General features: G+C 37.6%; 1 protein-coding gene across 2 annotated transcripts; it reads left to right on the forward strand.

Moving 5' to 3' along the window:
- The first annotated feature begins 39 nt into the window (after positions 1 to 39).
- Positions 40 to 11,268, forward strand: LOC118772662 (ELAV-like protein 1). 2 transcript variants are annotated; one of them, XM_036521191.1, is made up of 8 exons: positions 40 to 185; positions 4,464 to 4,523; positions 5,792 to 5,872; positions 7,640 to 7,841; positions 8,858 to 8,961; positions 9,926 to 10,079; positions 10,245 to 10,470; positions 10,614 to 11,268. In XM_036521191.1, exons 2-8 carry the CDS (start codon positions 4,488 to 4,490, stop codon positions 10,936 to 10,938), a joined length of 1,128 nt encoding a protein of 375 aa, XP_036377084.1. In that variant the 5' UTR covers positions 40 to 185; positions 4,464 to 4,487; the 3' UTR covers positions 10,939 to 11,268. The 2 variants fall into 2 exon arrangements, with proteins under 2 accessions (XP_036377084.1, XP_036377085.1); XM_036521192.1 differs by having other exon boundaries at positions 7,640 to 7,817.
- Positions 11,269 to 14,700: the final 3,432 nt, after the last annotated feature.

A 14,700-nucleotide genomic window follows, 5' to 3' on the forward strand; every position in this document is an offset into this window, starting at 1 on the left:
ACCGCGGCAAAGGAAAGGCGGGCTTTGTGCGCACCGTGTTGTCTACCAAATTGTGAGAGGGTCCCGGGGTTAGTCATTGTGTGTTAAGGAAAAACTCATCCGCGATTTTACAACATCGAATTAGGTGTCGTTGGAGCAGGCCCGCTGGTCGAATTCATAAAAGAACCGTAGTTACGGAGAAACAGGTAAAAGGTTTTCAAATGTTTTACTTTGTGTAATTTGTTGGTAGGGCAAATTAGGGAGAATCAGGGTGGCAGCCATGCGGCGAAAAGGGAGGCCTAGTTAGGCCTCAGTGAGACTCCGCCGCCTGCGCGCGGTTTAGAGTTCTGAAAGGAAAGCCGTCAGTACAATGGCATACTCGCTTGAATTGTTAAGAAACAGTGAGGATGTAAGGCCTGATGATTCGGGTCGATATTTTAATTTCCCTTCAAGAAATTCTGTCCTGAACCGATACCTTTTTTCATTTGATTAACGTTTTACTATCAAAATCGTAAGCATTTTTTCACGCCGCTTAAAACTTCATGTTAGCAATGAAGCTAGCTAGCTAGCAACGTCATGTAAGAATACCATCAAGCAGCTAGCTATGTGGTTAATGTTTATTTGTTGGTAGTTATTGGAGCTAATAGTGAATACATTATCTTACACGTCCATAACAAGTTATTGCATCGTTAGCCAAACAGTTAAAGTATGAAGTTGGGCTGTGTTTGCTAGCCAGCTCCGAGCGCACACAATACCTTAGCTGCCATTCATTTAGCTTTGTGTGCGGGACGGCATGAGTTGGCTGAGTTAGCGTCTGTAGTTTTTTGGTGAGATTAATTTTTATATGTTTGCGTGGTAAAATGGCTAGCCAGGTAATTTTTATAGCGCGCTAAGTTTGCTAACGGTACTTAACTAAGTGAAAACGATGGTATCTTCATTGCTCAGCTGTTGGCTTAGTTTTTGTTGGGGTCTCATTAAGTCGTTACTTTGCCAACATTAGTTACTGGAAAGCCGATGGACGACGAATGGTTTCTTGGCTACGTTTGTTAGCGTAACCAGGAAATACTAGCACAGAGGGATTGTCGGTGTTGATCGAGCTAAACAGTTTTGGATATTAGAAGCAAGTCCTTTCAGTCTTTCCTCGAAGAATGTAATAGTGTTCTAGTTAGCTACCCCCATGGCGTGCTGGCGCCGTCATTTCGTTGCTGAATGCCACGAAAATGGGCTAGCTAGCTAAAGTTAACAAATCTTACAAAAAGCTGCAGAATTGTCAACGAAGTTGTGAACCTAACTGGCGTGCTAGTATAGTAAGATCAGGACATGTTTCTGCTTCATTGGAGTAAATATTTGTAATGCAAATCTGGAATACTTTTGCATTTTATAGAAACGATATTGGGGATCTTTGACTAACCAGTCAAAGTCCTAATAGAATGATTGATTAGAACATTGTTCAGGTTGCAAGTTTTCCCATTATAAGATGGTTAGTAGCATTTATAAAAGCAGAGTACAGTCCAGATCAAGTCGTTGAGACGAGTTTCAAAATTTTCATTAAATCATTAAAGATTTTTTCACAGTTCTTACAAAACAGGAACGGACACTGTAATAAATTAAGAATAGCTGAATTATCTCTAATTATCTGTGGAGCAACATAGTTTTGTAATACTGAATAAAGGCCCTGCATTATTGGGGCCAGGCACTTTAAGGTGGGATCACTCTTGGATTCTTATAGTTGGACTGAGGGATCCCATTTTAGTGGGTGTAACTATTAAGAGGTTTTGTTTGTTGTGTCGGCTCATTTATTTTTGCGTCATTTTATTACTACATTTTGTAAAACAATATTTCCCTTAGACTTTCAAACTCCTTATGAAAAATTCTATTGATAATGGGGAAATGTTGTCATAAAAAATACAATTAGGTGAGACTGCTATTCTCCTTTTTAATATTTCACAACTGTTATTTAATATATACCCAAAACCACATTTACACTACATCCTCAAATTTGTACATAATACAAACATAACATACAAACCTTGTGTGTTTTAGTTTTTTGTATACATCCTGTCCTTTTCCCTTGCATTATTTTATAAGTACACTTTTTAAAGTGTACTTCACGCAATTTCCATGAAGTACACTTAAACCACTCTTAAATGTATGCTTATTGATATGAACACCACAAATTGTGTATAAATGCCAAAAATGTGTTTTTGAATTTGAGCATTGAAAAATTATGCATAATTACTGTAAAGAGCTGTGGTTTAGAAATTCAACTGTATCCAGCAGTTTGTTGTATGATACATATCTGGCTGTATTTGGTCACATGCTTTGCCATTTATAATGGAGTTTTTTATAATGGGGTTCACTATAGGTTTGGGCAGGTATGCTGTGTAACTGGACACTGCTGGTGTGTTCATTTGTTCAGAGTATCCAGTGGTTTAATAAATAATGGATCTGTACTGATCTGGAAGATCAGTACGTCTGTGAATATACACCATCTGATATGCCGGAACACGTGTGTCAGCCACTAACCAGATTTGCTGGGGTGCAGTCTTTGTGCAACTTTTGCCTCAACAAATTGGTGATTAGTTGTGCCGCACAGTACATTTTAGTGCTAACCAAAGCATCCTGTCTTCTAAAATAAGCTTTTTTGGGGAGATGGAGGTATGGTGAGATGTTAATATTCTATCAGTGTTTTGAGGCATTCAGTTAGGTTAGTGAAAGGTATGTTTATTTTTGTAATCATTCATTATTAGGCATGAGACAAAATATTGGCCACTGATGGCCCTTAGAACCCACAACTCCAAATGAAATTACTATGTGACTTAAATTAAAACTTCCTAGATTCTTTTTTTTTTTTCTGAAAAAATATGCCAATGAAATTTTTACCTGCTTGACTCATTCTGTCCATTAGTCCTCTGCAGTGTGATAAGTACTTCAGAAAATTAGTCCTGATTCATTGTTCCTGGTTGCATTGGTTTGCATTCCAGCTTTTACAGTATTCACTGATGTACAGATTTTTTACTCATAGTATATCATTTTAATATCATTGACACTGTACTTTCATCAGTGGTGTCATGTAATCAGTACATTTTGTTAATTTTGGTCTCTTTTTTTATTTAGACCCTAGATAAGTCAATTTCAACTTGAAAGAAATATGGCACTCAAGCCCTTGGTATGTCTTAAATGGTGATACAGATGGGGGTTTGATATCTGAAGAAAGGAATGAAATGATATCTGAATGAAACTTCGCTTCACTGTGTTTATATAATATATAATGAGCTGAATATATCATCTCATACCTACTCACCTTTGAGGGACCACTACTGCTATTTACTTCATTTGCACTGTGATAGCAAGTGTTAGCCAGTGTTTGTGATACCATAACAATATTATAATATAAGTCTACAGAATGCCTTGATGCTCACAGTTCACTGCAGTTAAATTGTTTTGCATTGTATATGATCCAAATGCCAATCCAAAATTGACTAGCTACTTAGTCATGTTGTCATCTTTCAGAAGTTGGCTTCACAGAAGCATAAAACTAAATTCAGACTTGGCGTCACCAGCTTTCAGTCTTAAATGTAACCGGCCTTAATTTATGCTGCTGGCCGTGTTTTTTCATGTGACATATCACTTGCTGCATGTGGGAATAAATATGCATAATTTCATTCGTGGTTGGATTAGTGATTCTCTAATTTGCTTCCTAAATCTGGTATGGAAATGGATGAGGTTATACACAAATAGTGATCAAAATTCAGACCCAAATCTAATCTCTTTTTTGGTGGTTTATAAAATTCTCAAGATTAACACATCATCGATGTAAAGTGTGGGTCCAGAAACTGGCCTGGAATAATCAGTTTGAATCATTCATTTCAATGTGACAGTTGACAGTTGTGACGGTGACAATGTTTGAGATTGAGTACACATTTACAGGTCTATGAGATGTCACCATACCCATTTTCACAATTATTTGTCTGGTTTTAGAGATGTAACAGATGTAAGAGATGTTAAACTACACATTCATGGGACTTGCAGAACATTTTCTGCTTGCTGTATGGATGAACTCAATCATGTCTGAGTAGAAGCAGCCATTTTGAGCCTTTTCTGGGGTCATTGCTGCTTGTAGCTGTATTCTTGATTTTGTAAAGCGTATTCTTATTTGATGATGACACATTTGACATTGAGTGATGGTGTTGACTTAACTCAAGGTTTCAGTTTATTTCATAGGTGAGGGATTCTGCATGAGCTCTACGATGAGTCATCAGGAGGTGTTAAAAATACACGCTGATATGGAACCAGTCCTCAAGGCTGATAGTTGTCTTGTTCTCTCCACAGGTATTTCCTGAAGAAGGCTGAACATCTTGCCCATTTTGTTTCGTTTAATTTCATTTGAAAACAATACCCTACCTTGCCCTACCCTGTGTTTTTTGTTGTTTTCTTGTTCAGCGTGTATTTTTATTACCTTATTTTGTTTTTGGTACCTTCAGATTCGGGATCTGTGAAGTGTCTACATGGCAGTCAGAAGGGGACACATTAGATACTTAAAAGTGAGTAGCAGCTTTGTATGTCTACTGTAATGCTGTTTAGCAAGATGCCTTTTTTAGTATGGCAATGTTATTTATGATTCAGAAATCGTGTTTTAGGTTCACATTAATAGTCACTGAACTTGCATGAAGTGCTTTTTCTCTGGGAGCACATTTCCACCTCCAGTCTTACTACTCTTTTGTAGTTTTATTTGGAAAATTGCCACTTAAATCAAAACATAACTGAATGTTCATGAAGAAGACAATTGTTAATGACCCAAAATATTTTGAGTTTGTTCTGTTTCACCTCCCGGTAAAGTTTTGAATTAATCCATCTCTAGATAGTTCAGTGCAAGGTCTTACAAATGGCCTCCTGAGTAAATACTGTTCTTGCATATCTGACTCTTCATTAGAATGAAGGGTAAGATATGCAAGAATAAAACCCAAAACCCTTCATTTGAGGACTTTTGATAATGTGCTGAGAGGTATATTCTACCTCTCCTGTTGCAGTTAATAACATTAACTGAATAGGACAGTGGCTAAACTTCACCTGCTTATGTTTTACATTGCAATTTCTTTTGTGAAATATTTTAAGTAGTTGCCTTTCCCTAAGAGTAGTCTTTCCCTAAGAGCTAAAAGTGGATGTACAGTGCTGCTCCCCAGATATTAGTAGTTTCCACGCTGTATAGTCCAGGAAACACTTTTATGCATTGTCACTTATAAGCAACAAATATGTGGTTGAGAGTCAGAAGTCTCGCTGTATACAACAGCAGTCATCCCTGTGGGAATATGAAGAATCACAGCATCCAACCAATCATTCACACAGGACAGATATGGGAAAGAAATGTATGGCATTGTTTTTCCCCATTCATCAAAGGTTTGACATGTAACACAGTATGGGTGTTGAGATGCAGAGCAAATGAATGTTGTCTCATGTGAATGTATAATTTTCAGTGATTCATTTTGCATGCAAAAATCTGCAGCACTGCATTTTACTTCAAGGTACTATTTGAACATGGCGCAAACGATTCAGCAAACTCACATGGGGAAAAGCCTTGTTGGTTTATTCTTGTGTGTGTGTGTTTGCATTTTGTATTTTGGTATTATACTCCTGCCCGTTCGCGTCACTAGCTCATGAATGCAGTTGTTTGTGTTTTGGGTCTGTACCTGAAGACACCGTTTTGATCGATGATTTGGCATGGGGAGCTGCCCACAAAAAAAAAAAATCTTAACGAAGCACCAGGCTTCTCAGACTGATCATGAATGATGGAAACCAAGTGTTGCCATTGCAGGTTTGCGAGGTTCAGAGCTGCCAGGGTAATGAAAACAGGGAGGCACAACAGCACGGCAGTAAGGGTGCCGGTTCACTGAAGGTATGTTCACAGGGGGGAAACGCGAGCAGTGCTGTTATCCTTCTCATTGATTCCAGTTTCACTCATCAGATACACTTTTCATCTACAGTCACTGTTTAATTTTCTACCTAGTTTAAGCCACACAGTTTGCATGGGTTACAGAGGGAGGGAGGAAGCCTTGTTGCTGTAGTAAATGATTATTCCTTTGTTTTGTAAATGCTAGATTTAAAATACTCTTTCCACTTGTGACAGTGCAGACTGATGTATATTTGCCAGGCTCATTTTATAAGTCAAGAGTGTAAACAAGTAGCATAAATTAGTCCAATGTCCAAGTGATATATACTTTAGTAAGTAACAAATATGTAGAGGGCTTTGTTCAAAAACTGTGTGAGAGTGTGTGTGAGAGTGTGTGTGAGAGTGTGTGTGAGAGTGTGTGTGAGAGTGTGTGTGAGTGTGTGTGAGTGTGTGTGAGTGTGTGTGAGAGTGTGTGAGAGTGTGTGAGAGTGTGTGAGAGTGTGTGAGAGTGTGTGAGAGTGAAGATGCTGACCTTCATATTTATATGAAAATAAAAAGAAATACCCTGAACACAAAATATGAGTAACTGCAGGCAGTCTATATCAAAGTTGAACGTTTGATACCCTGCCTATCGATAAAACATCTGCTTAATGGGTAAACCTCAGAAGATCTGGCCAGCAGGTTTGTATCACCAGAAATCTAGTCGCAAGGTTGGAGGGATTCCTCCTTGCATTGTGAACACAAAAGTAAAGTGAACTCTTAAACATAAATGTACATCAAGGGCCCCTCAATGACTGGGTCCAGATTTAGCATATGAGCAGCTATTTGAAGAGACTGGTCTAGATCAAGACAGACTTGTCACAGGCCAGAAAGAGTGGTCATGTATATTGTGCAGTACTATGTCATGTTATTCAACAGCTGCATTTTTCTTTCAGGGTAGGTACAGATTTAAATTTTCCATCTATTAGATCTGGACAGCAGTGTTTTAATGTCCCAGAAATGATTTGGAAGGTATTTTGTGCATTGTCTAGAATATTTGAATTCTGTTTTAATTGACCTGGGAAGATGTTGCTTTTTTGTTTTTTTTTAAACAATGTGCTCATTTGTGTATTTTAATTTACTGACACCTGTGAGGCACAGATTTGTCCAGACTACCTTGTGTGTGTTGGATGGTGTGTAAATGGTTAGAGTACTCCTGTGCAAGTAACAGATCTTGAATTTGGTATTGGTAGGATGATATTGTAACATTTTTCTACTGGCTGCATGTTAAACTATTGTTGTACCTTTTAATATTTTTAAAGTTGGCAAAGTAAAAGTGTAATTTATTTCCTTTGAACTAGAGACCAGCTTTGTATACATTGCCATACATGTCAATAATGAATGATATACAGTTAAAGTTGTAACAGAGTTCCCTGATAATATGCTGGCATTGCTGTAATAGTTGATTTGTTGGTTGGGAATTTGTCATTTCTTGACACATCTGTGCTGTTACCTTGCCTCAATTTTTCATTTTTTTTTCTATTTGATAAGTGGTGTTGAGAGTTAGGGGTTCAACACTTTCTTTTTTTATTTAAAGCCCTGATTCTGTGGAAAGAGATGTATTTGAAGAGTTACATTACAACAGAGAAGTGTTTTTAGAAAGAAAGTCTAAACTGTATTTCTGTAAGCTGGAAATAAAGGTTTGTGCTGTGGCTTTACTACAATAAGCTCCTCTCATTTTACTTGAGACCAGGCTGGAGGAAATATAACCCGCCTTGTCTTCCTTCTTTCCAGGAAGTTTATGACATGTCTAACGGTTACGAAGACCACATGGCAGATGAACCAAAGGATGCCAAAACGAACCTGATCGTCAATTACCTCCCTCAGAACATGACCCAGGACGAGCTCCGCAGTCTGTTCAGCAGCATTGGGGAGGTGGAGTCTGCCAAACTCATCCGCGATAAAGTGGCAGGTAATCCTTATCACAGAAACCAGAGTGAGTCTGAACCTTTTTTTTTTAAAAGCCTCAGTCATTTAACCAAATTAATGTTACCTCTTGTTTTTGCTGATTACATAATGTGTTTCAACCTTTTTAAACAAATGTAACAATATATGTGTGTTACTGTTACTGCTGAGTCTGTCAAATCACTGACTCTTCCTGTCTTGTTGATCCTCTAAATACCAACTTCAGAACAATGGCTGGTTTTATGCTGTTTAGGCTGTTTTCCAAATAAGGATGATGTTTGCACACTTTATCTGACTGGATTTGTAAGGTTTCTCACAGTAAGGCTATGTCCCTTTTTGTGTGTGGCTTGTTGTAGACCCACAGAGCACTCAATATTACCACTTACAGTAATATTTCTACACTATCTTTGCATATCCTGTGAGTGGAGATGTTCATTTCTTTAAATTCTCTTTCTGTATTTTATTTGTTTCTTTATGGCGCTGTTGAAGTTTTATTTCCAAATTATTAATACCGATTGATTTGGCCAACAAAGTTTTTTTTCTTAGGGTTTCTATGATCATATTATTCAGCAGTGAAAGTGGTGTCCTTTGCAGAAGCTCAACACAAAACTGTCAGCTTGGTTTGGTTGCTTTCTTTTTGTCGTTCAACAGATTTGTCATGTCAGAGTTTATTATTTAAAATTTATTTAAAGTTTTTTAGTAATTGTTATTTATTTTGGAAACCTGAGGACTAAAAATGTATTGGGACTTAAGGGTCTTGCAATACTTTCATTGAGTGGGTTGTTTTGACATGTGATAAAAGGCTAATGCTTCTCCCCAGTTTTAATTTACAAGCTCATCCCTTTCAACAGTAAGTGTGGGGTCCGTCCTTTCTTCTACCAAAGCTCACTTGAATGTATTCAATTTTCTTTTGTACCTGTTTAAACTTAAGATTAGCATGCATTGTACAGATTTGTTTTGTGAAAAAGAACTCATTTGTCCAGTCTGCAGAATTTGGAACAAACGTTTTTTTATTTTATTTTGTTGTTTTCCTTTTTTTTTCTCTAGGCCACAGTTTAGGGTACGGATTTGTTAACTATGTTAACCCTAGTGATGCAGAAAGGGCAATCAATACACTCAATGGGCTGAGACTACAGTCTAAAACTATCAAGGTAACGTGCAAAGAGGTGTTCTTGTATACATGTGTCAACTGATAGATGTGACATGTCTTTGAAGTTGCCCCTGGCTCTATTACAGTGTCTGTTTGTAATGGAGGATGAAGGTATGGAGTCATTGGCCCAGCAAAAACGTGTAGTTGAACATCAAGATGTAACTGATTTTGTTTTTCCTGTACATTTTGCATTAGTTTTGTCTGCCAGTACGTATTCAGATTTTTTTGATTTACAAATCAACAAGAGAACGGGCCTGTTATTTTCGACACAGATTCATACTTAGCATGTTGTTCTTCTAAAGTGTTTAAAACTTCTGCAGTCCCAAAGTCGGAGCATATTGAGAGAGCCCGATTCAGTGTGGCACTGTATCGAAAGGAAGGCCCAGTTTTGAACCATTTCATTTAGTTTTGACATTTATTTCATAGGGGTTTTGGGTTTTTTTTGTTTTTTTGTTTTTGTTCAGTGTTCTTTTTTTTGGTTTTTTTTTCCCTGAGGTCGTTTTTTCCCCCATAATTTTTTTTTTTTTTTTTTTCCCCCTCGAGGCTGTAGAGGTCTGCAACATGAATAAAATGTGGGGAATTAATTTTTATTTGTTTTGTTTTTATATTTTTTCTAACCTGGCAAAGCCCGGTGGGCCTGGGGCACAAGTCTGGAGTGTCATTTTAAAAATTGAACACACAATATTTTCTATAACATGACAGGCTAATATTAGAAGGTGGTATGTAATGAAATGTGTGAATACATTTTGCAGGTCTTTTAATTTTCTTTATGAAGGAGCATTTTTGACACGTTTTCGTTACAATTTTTATGAATTCAGCAACAGACGTTATATATCAATATGTTAATATGTACAATGACATACATAGATTAACCAGAGGGACCATGTTAGTTTGTAGTGCTGAGTTTTTTTGGAATACATTTGGAATACATTACTTCGAACTAAATTTTCTTCCCCTTTCGTCAGGTGTCCTATGCACGGCCGAGCTCTGACACCATTAAGGATGCTAACCTGTACATTAGCGGGCTGCCCAAGACCATGACACAGAAAGATGTGGAGGACATGTTCTCGCGCTATGGCCGCATTATTAACTCGCGTGTGCTCGTCGATCAGGCATCAGGTAGGCACAAGTGGATGCAAATGGATGGTAGCAGGTAGGATCTGTTTGAAGAAAAGCATATCCTGCTGCAGAGGGAGCATGCACAGAAATGGCTGTGTCCCCACAGCAGGGAGCGAAGTCATTTACAGTGAAATTTATGAGTGTGGTCTTGAATTCCCTTATCAGGTTTGTCCAGGGGTGTAGCCTTTATTCGCTTTGACAAGAGGGCAGAGGCAGAAGATGCCATCAAAGATCTAAACGGTCAGAAGCCACCTGGTGCCTCAGAGCCCATCACAGTGAAGTTTGCCGCCAATCCCAACCAGGCAAAAAATTCCCAGCTTCTGTCCCAGCTCTACCATTCACAGTCCCGCCGCTTCGGGGGCCCTGTCCATCACCAAGCGCAGAGGTTCAGGTGAGTCTGAGCCGACCGGGCATGGCTCACACACACCCATCTGTCCAGTAATTGTTAAAATCAAGAAGAGCATTTTATTCCACACTCTAAAACTGTGCTTTGTAGTATCCCTCCACTGAATTTGTCTTTTAACCCCTCCACAGGTTCTCTCCAATGAGTGTGGACCACATGAGTGGCCTCTCCGGAGTTAACGTGCCCGGCAGCTCCACCTCGGGCTGGTGCATCTTCATCTACAACCTGGGCCAGGATGCAGACGAGGGCATTCTGTGGCAGATGTTTGGCCCTTTCGGAGCCGTCACCAACGTCAAAGTCATCCGCGACTTCAACACCAACAAGTGCAAAGGGTTCGGATTCGTCACCATGACTAACTACGAAGAGGCCGCCATGGCCATCGCCAGCCTCAATGGCTATCGCCTTGGGGACAAAATCTTACAGGTGTCATTCAAAACCAGCAAGTCTCACAAATAAGTTCGAGAGAGAGAGAGAGAGAAAATTACTTCCTCTCAAATTTTGTACAGGAAAGAAAAGATGGAGAGAATTGACACATTGAAAAAGGCTAATTCTTTTTGTTAGTGTAATATCAGTTCTGCACCAGTTTTTACTTTTTCTTTGTCCTTAGTCTTTAAGAGTAGAACATTTTCATGCTCCGGGATGGAACGAACATGCTCAATGTTTTTCTTTTCTTTTCTTTTTTTTTCTTTTTCATCTCAATCTTTTGACCAATTCTGAGTTTAAAAATTGATATCTCTGTATGGATTGTATACACTTGGTAATGTCATTGTGCCATATGCATGGTTTAAAAAAGACTTAAGCAAAGCATGCCTTGTCTTTAAGACTCTGATTCCTTCAATTAGTCTGTAGACCTGCATAAATGACATGGAACAAAAGTTGAGCTTACAGGTAAGATGCCTTAAATCCATTTCCTTTAACCTTTTCACCACCTGTCCCTCATCAGTCTCATAATTTACTGTATACTAGTTTACACATACCCTACACGCTCTGATGTAATAGTTTCGTAAAATCCTTTCAAGCTACTTTTTTGTAAAAATGTAGTCAAACACAAATCAGAGTTTTTGGCACAGCATGCTTGGCAGTCAGAAGGTGTAGTATTGGTAATATAATGGCAGTGTGAAGCTAGCAAGGAGGTTTTTCTTTCTTCAGATGGAAACCTGCTCTGAAGAACTAGATTGCTATGTTAAGAAGGACCAAAGAGATTAAAGGAAATGTTGAGTCCTGTGATGACCACCCAACAGTTAACCCCCCCCCCCCCAACCACATCTTTTATAAATTTCCTCCCTGATATATGTAGGAATTGAAAACGAGCTCAAACACACCTGCTTGTATTTACATTTTAAACATTGGAGCATCTTTTCTGTTGCATCCCTCCTATCTGATTTTATTTTATTTTAAATTTTGCTTTGTTTATTGATTCTCTATTGAGAAAATTGGAAAAGTACCGGAGCTACTTTATTCCCTTTGCAGTTTAGTTCAGCACAAGTCTTTGTTTAAAATAGGACTAGTTCTTTTATATATATATATATATATATATATATATATATACCCTAAGTTTGTGGAAAATGCCTTGTGACATATTTTGGTTATTTTTTTCTTGTTTCATTTGTTTTACTTTTTCAATTATGACAATTAAATTTGATTTTGTTTTGCTGAACTTATGTTTGTTTTATTTTGTACATAAGACTTCCTTTGCTCTTTTGGTTTTATTTTTGTTTTTCTTTGAGGTGAGAGTGAATTAATTGTCAGAAAAATGACATTCAGTGGTATTCAGTCTGGCTACTTTTATGGGTCAGCAGGTTGCTATGTGAACAGCGCCAATGATTTTGGCCCGCTATATAACATATAATCTGTAGTTTTGAGCTTAATGATGCATTGGTGTTAAACTGTTTGATATTTTCTGAAGGACCAAATGTTGGAAGTGTGCGCTCATGCATTTAGTCATTCCTGGAGTCAGACAAATCTGTCCTACTTTAAGTGTTGACACTCGACAGTTCCAAATCACATCATTTAATTTTTTTTCTCTCTTGCCCTAAATCTCCAAATTTTGATGAAGCGGGTTGCATGAAAACATGCTAGAATGTGTCTTAATTTGGGGAGACTAGACTTGACTCTACTGAAATTAACAGGTTAACAATACTCATTTCCTCTTACAAGCAGATGTAGCTGTGAGGAATTGTCCTTTTTATGGGTGGTTACAGATGTTTTAGACTTCGTAAAGGTAGGGTTCTGATTTTCTTTTGAATTGTACAGTTTAAAATCACAAGGAACATTTTAATGGATGTAAGAAATTGATTTCAAATAACATTTTTAAGGGTTTTTTTTTTTTTTTGCCTTAGCAGCCCATTGTGTTTGAAGGGAAATATCTTCAGGTTAGTATTTATGGAAATGGGCTAATTTCATTTTTCTGCACTTTGTTCTAAAAACCTGTATTATCTGGATGTAATTTTGATGGCAGTTTTCACTAGTCTTAACTAGGCCAGTTTAATCAAATACCATCTTGATTGTTGGTCGCTTAGTACATAGTCTGTCACCTTTAGAAATGTATATATTGTAGTTTTCTTGTAGCTGACATCTTATCCATAAAACTATACTATATGTATGTGTATATATACATTATCCTTAAAAGGAAGTGTAAGAAACATACAGACTGATTTACTTTTCTCTGCTATGAAAATCCTTTAGGTTTATAAATATGGATATGATCACTCCCTTCCTGTGACAGAAAAACCCCAAATTTGCATGCAGTCCTGAAGGCCTTTAGTCAGTCCCATTTCAGATTGTTTTTTCATTCATCTTTGTTTAGACTGCATTACTGACATTTGGAGGACACACCAATGTGAAGTTGAAGTTATAACTTTAAAGTAAGCAGTCTAATCCTTTCTGTTGTCTTTAATCAGGTGCAAGGTTTCATTTCATTCAAGCTTTCTTGGAGCTTAATGAAATATGTTCTTGCTCACCTTTTCAGTCATTTCAGATTTTTTTTTCCAAGCAAGGTCTTAGATCTCTTAGAACTGGATTTAATAATTAACATCTTTGTTGTAGCCTTAATTTACATGAGGAAGATCAGGAACTTGACCGTGCTTTGGCTGGAAGCAGCATAAGCCTTGGAAGGCTTTATTTTTCACATTGTATATGGTTACACATTTTTGTAAATTTTAGGTTAACGTGTTTTACTTTTTAATTGGTTAGGTTTTAATTTGCTTTTTTGAAAAAAATATTTATTTTGAGGTATTTCTGTTCAAAGCTGTATTGTCTAACATGGAATTAGATAAGTCAGACACTGTTTTTCAAAGCTGAAGTAAAATAAAGATCGTTTTATGGTGTCTTCGTCTGGGGTGTAAGTGGTGCTGGCATCGGAATACTAAGGGAGAGACTCAGTGGCTCTTGTCACGATTTTGCTGGTGTGCCTTCAGCTGGAGGGGATCCATCACAAATGAGAATTTATGGTAATTCCTACCTCAAATGGGTTCAAAGGGAAAATGTGTTCCTCTAATGTTGCATGCCATTCGTTCCCACTCTGAAAGACTCTGAAGGTCTTGGAGCTCAGTACTAAATGATCCTTTATGAATTGCAGCTCTTGCTGGTTGGCAAAACTCCCTCAGCCAATCGATGAGGACAAAAGTTGTGATTTGAAAGTAGCTCTGTCTTTAGCTTAGTAATGCTAATTGCAGTCATAGGCAAAAGGTGGGCAGATGATATTTTTATTCATATTTATTTTAAGCCACACCTTCTTTAGATTCCTGCACATGGCTCGGCAGAGTCTAGGTATATCCTTGGCATCTAACCCAGCACACAAATGACATCTTTCATCAGTGGTGGACAGTTGAGGCTTCAGTGAGCACATTTCCACTAACGTTCCTTTTTTGTTTCTAGTAAGTGAAAGGGCAGAAATTTGGAACGCAAGTGGATCTCTTGTTTTTAAAATATGTAATAGCATTTTTACCTTGATATAATGTTCCAATATAACTAATTATTTGAGTAAAATTGTATATAGGTAGAAGTTCTGCCTTAAGCTCTTTTGTTGCTAACATCCTGAAGGAATCGTATTGTAATGTAGCCATTGCTAAATTAAGAGTATAAGCATCAAAATCCATGGAAAATCGTTCAGTTGTTGCTAAATTAAAACTTTGAGAAGAATTAATCTATGTTTGTTGAAATTTTCTCCCAACAGATAGAGGCACCCTTCTTTTGAGCCTTAAATGACAGCAGTTAGAC

Source organism: Megalops cyprinoides, chromosome 2, assembly GCF_013368585.1.
Source record: "Megalops cyprinoides isolate fMegCyp1 chromosome 2, fMegCyp1.pri, whole genome shotgun sequence".
Classification (NCBI taxonomy): Eukaryota; Metazoa; Chordata; class Actinopteri; order Elopiformes; family Megalopidae; genus Megalops; species Megalops cyprinoides.

Coding starts and splice junctions, on each gene's coding strand:
- LOC118772662 (XM_036521191.1), top strand. CDS start 4,488: ATGGCAGTCAGAAGGGGACACATTAGATACTTAAAA. Junction 4,524..5,791: donor GACACATTAGATACTTAAAA/GTGAGTAGCAGC, acceptor TTGCCATTGCAG/GTTTGCGAGGTTCAGAGCTG. Junction 5,873..7,639: donor AGGGTGCCGGTTCACTGAAG/GTATGTTCACAG, acceptor CCTTCTTTCCAG/GAAGTTTATGACATGTCTAA.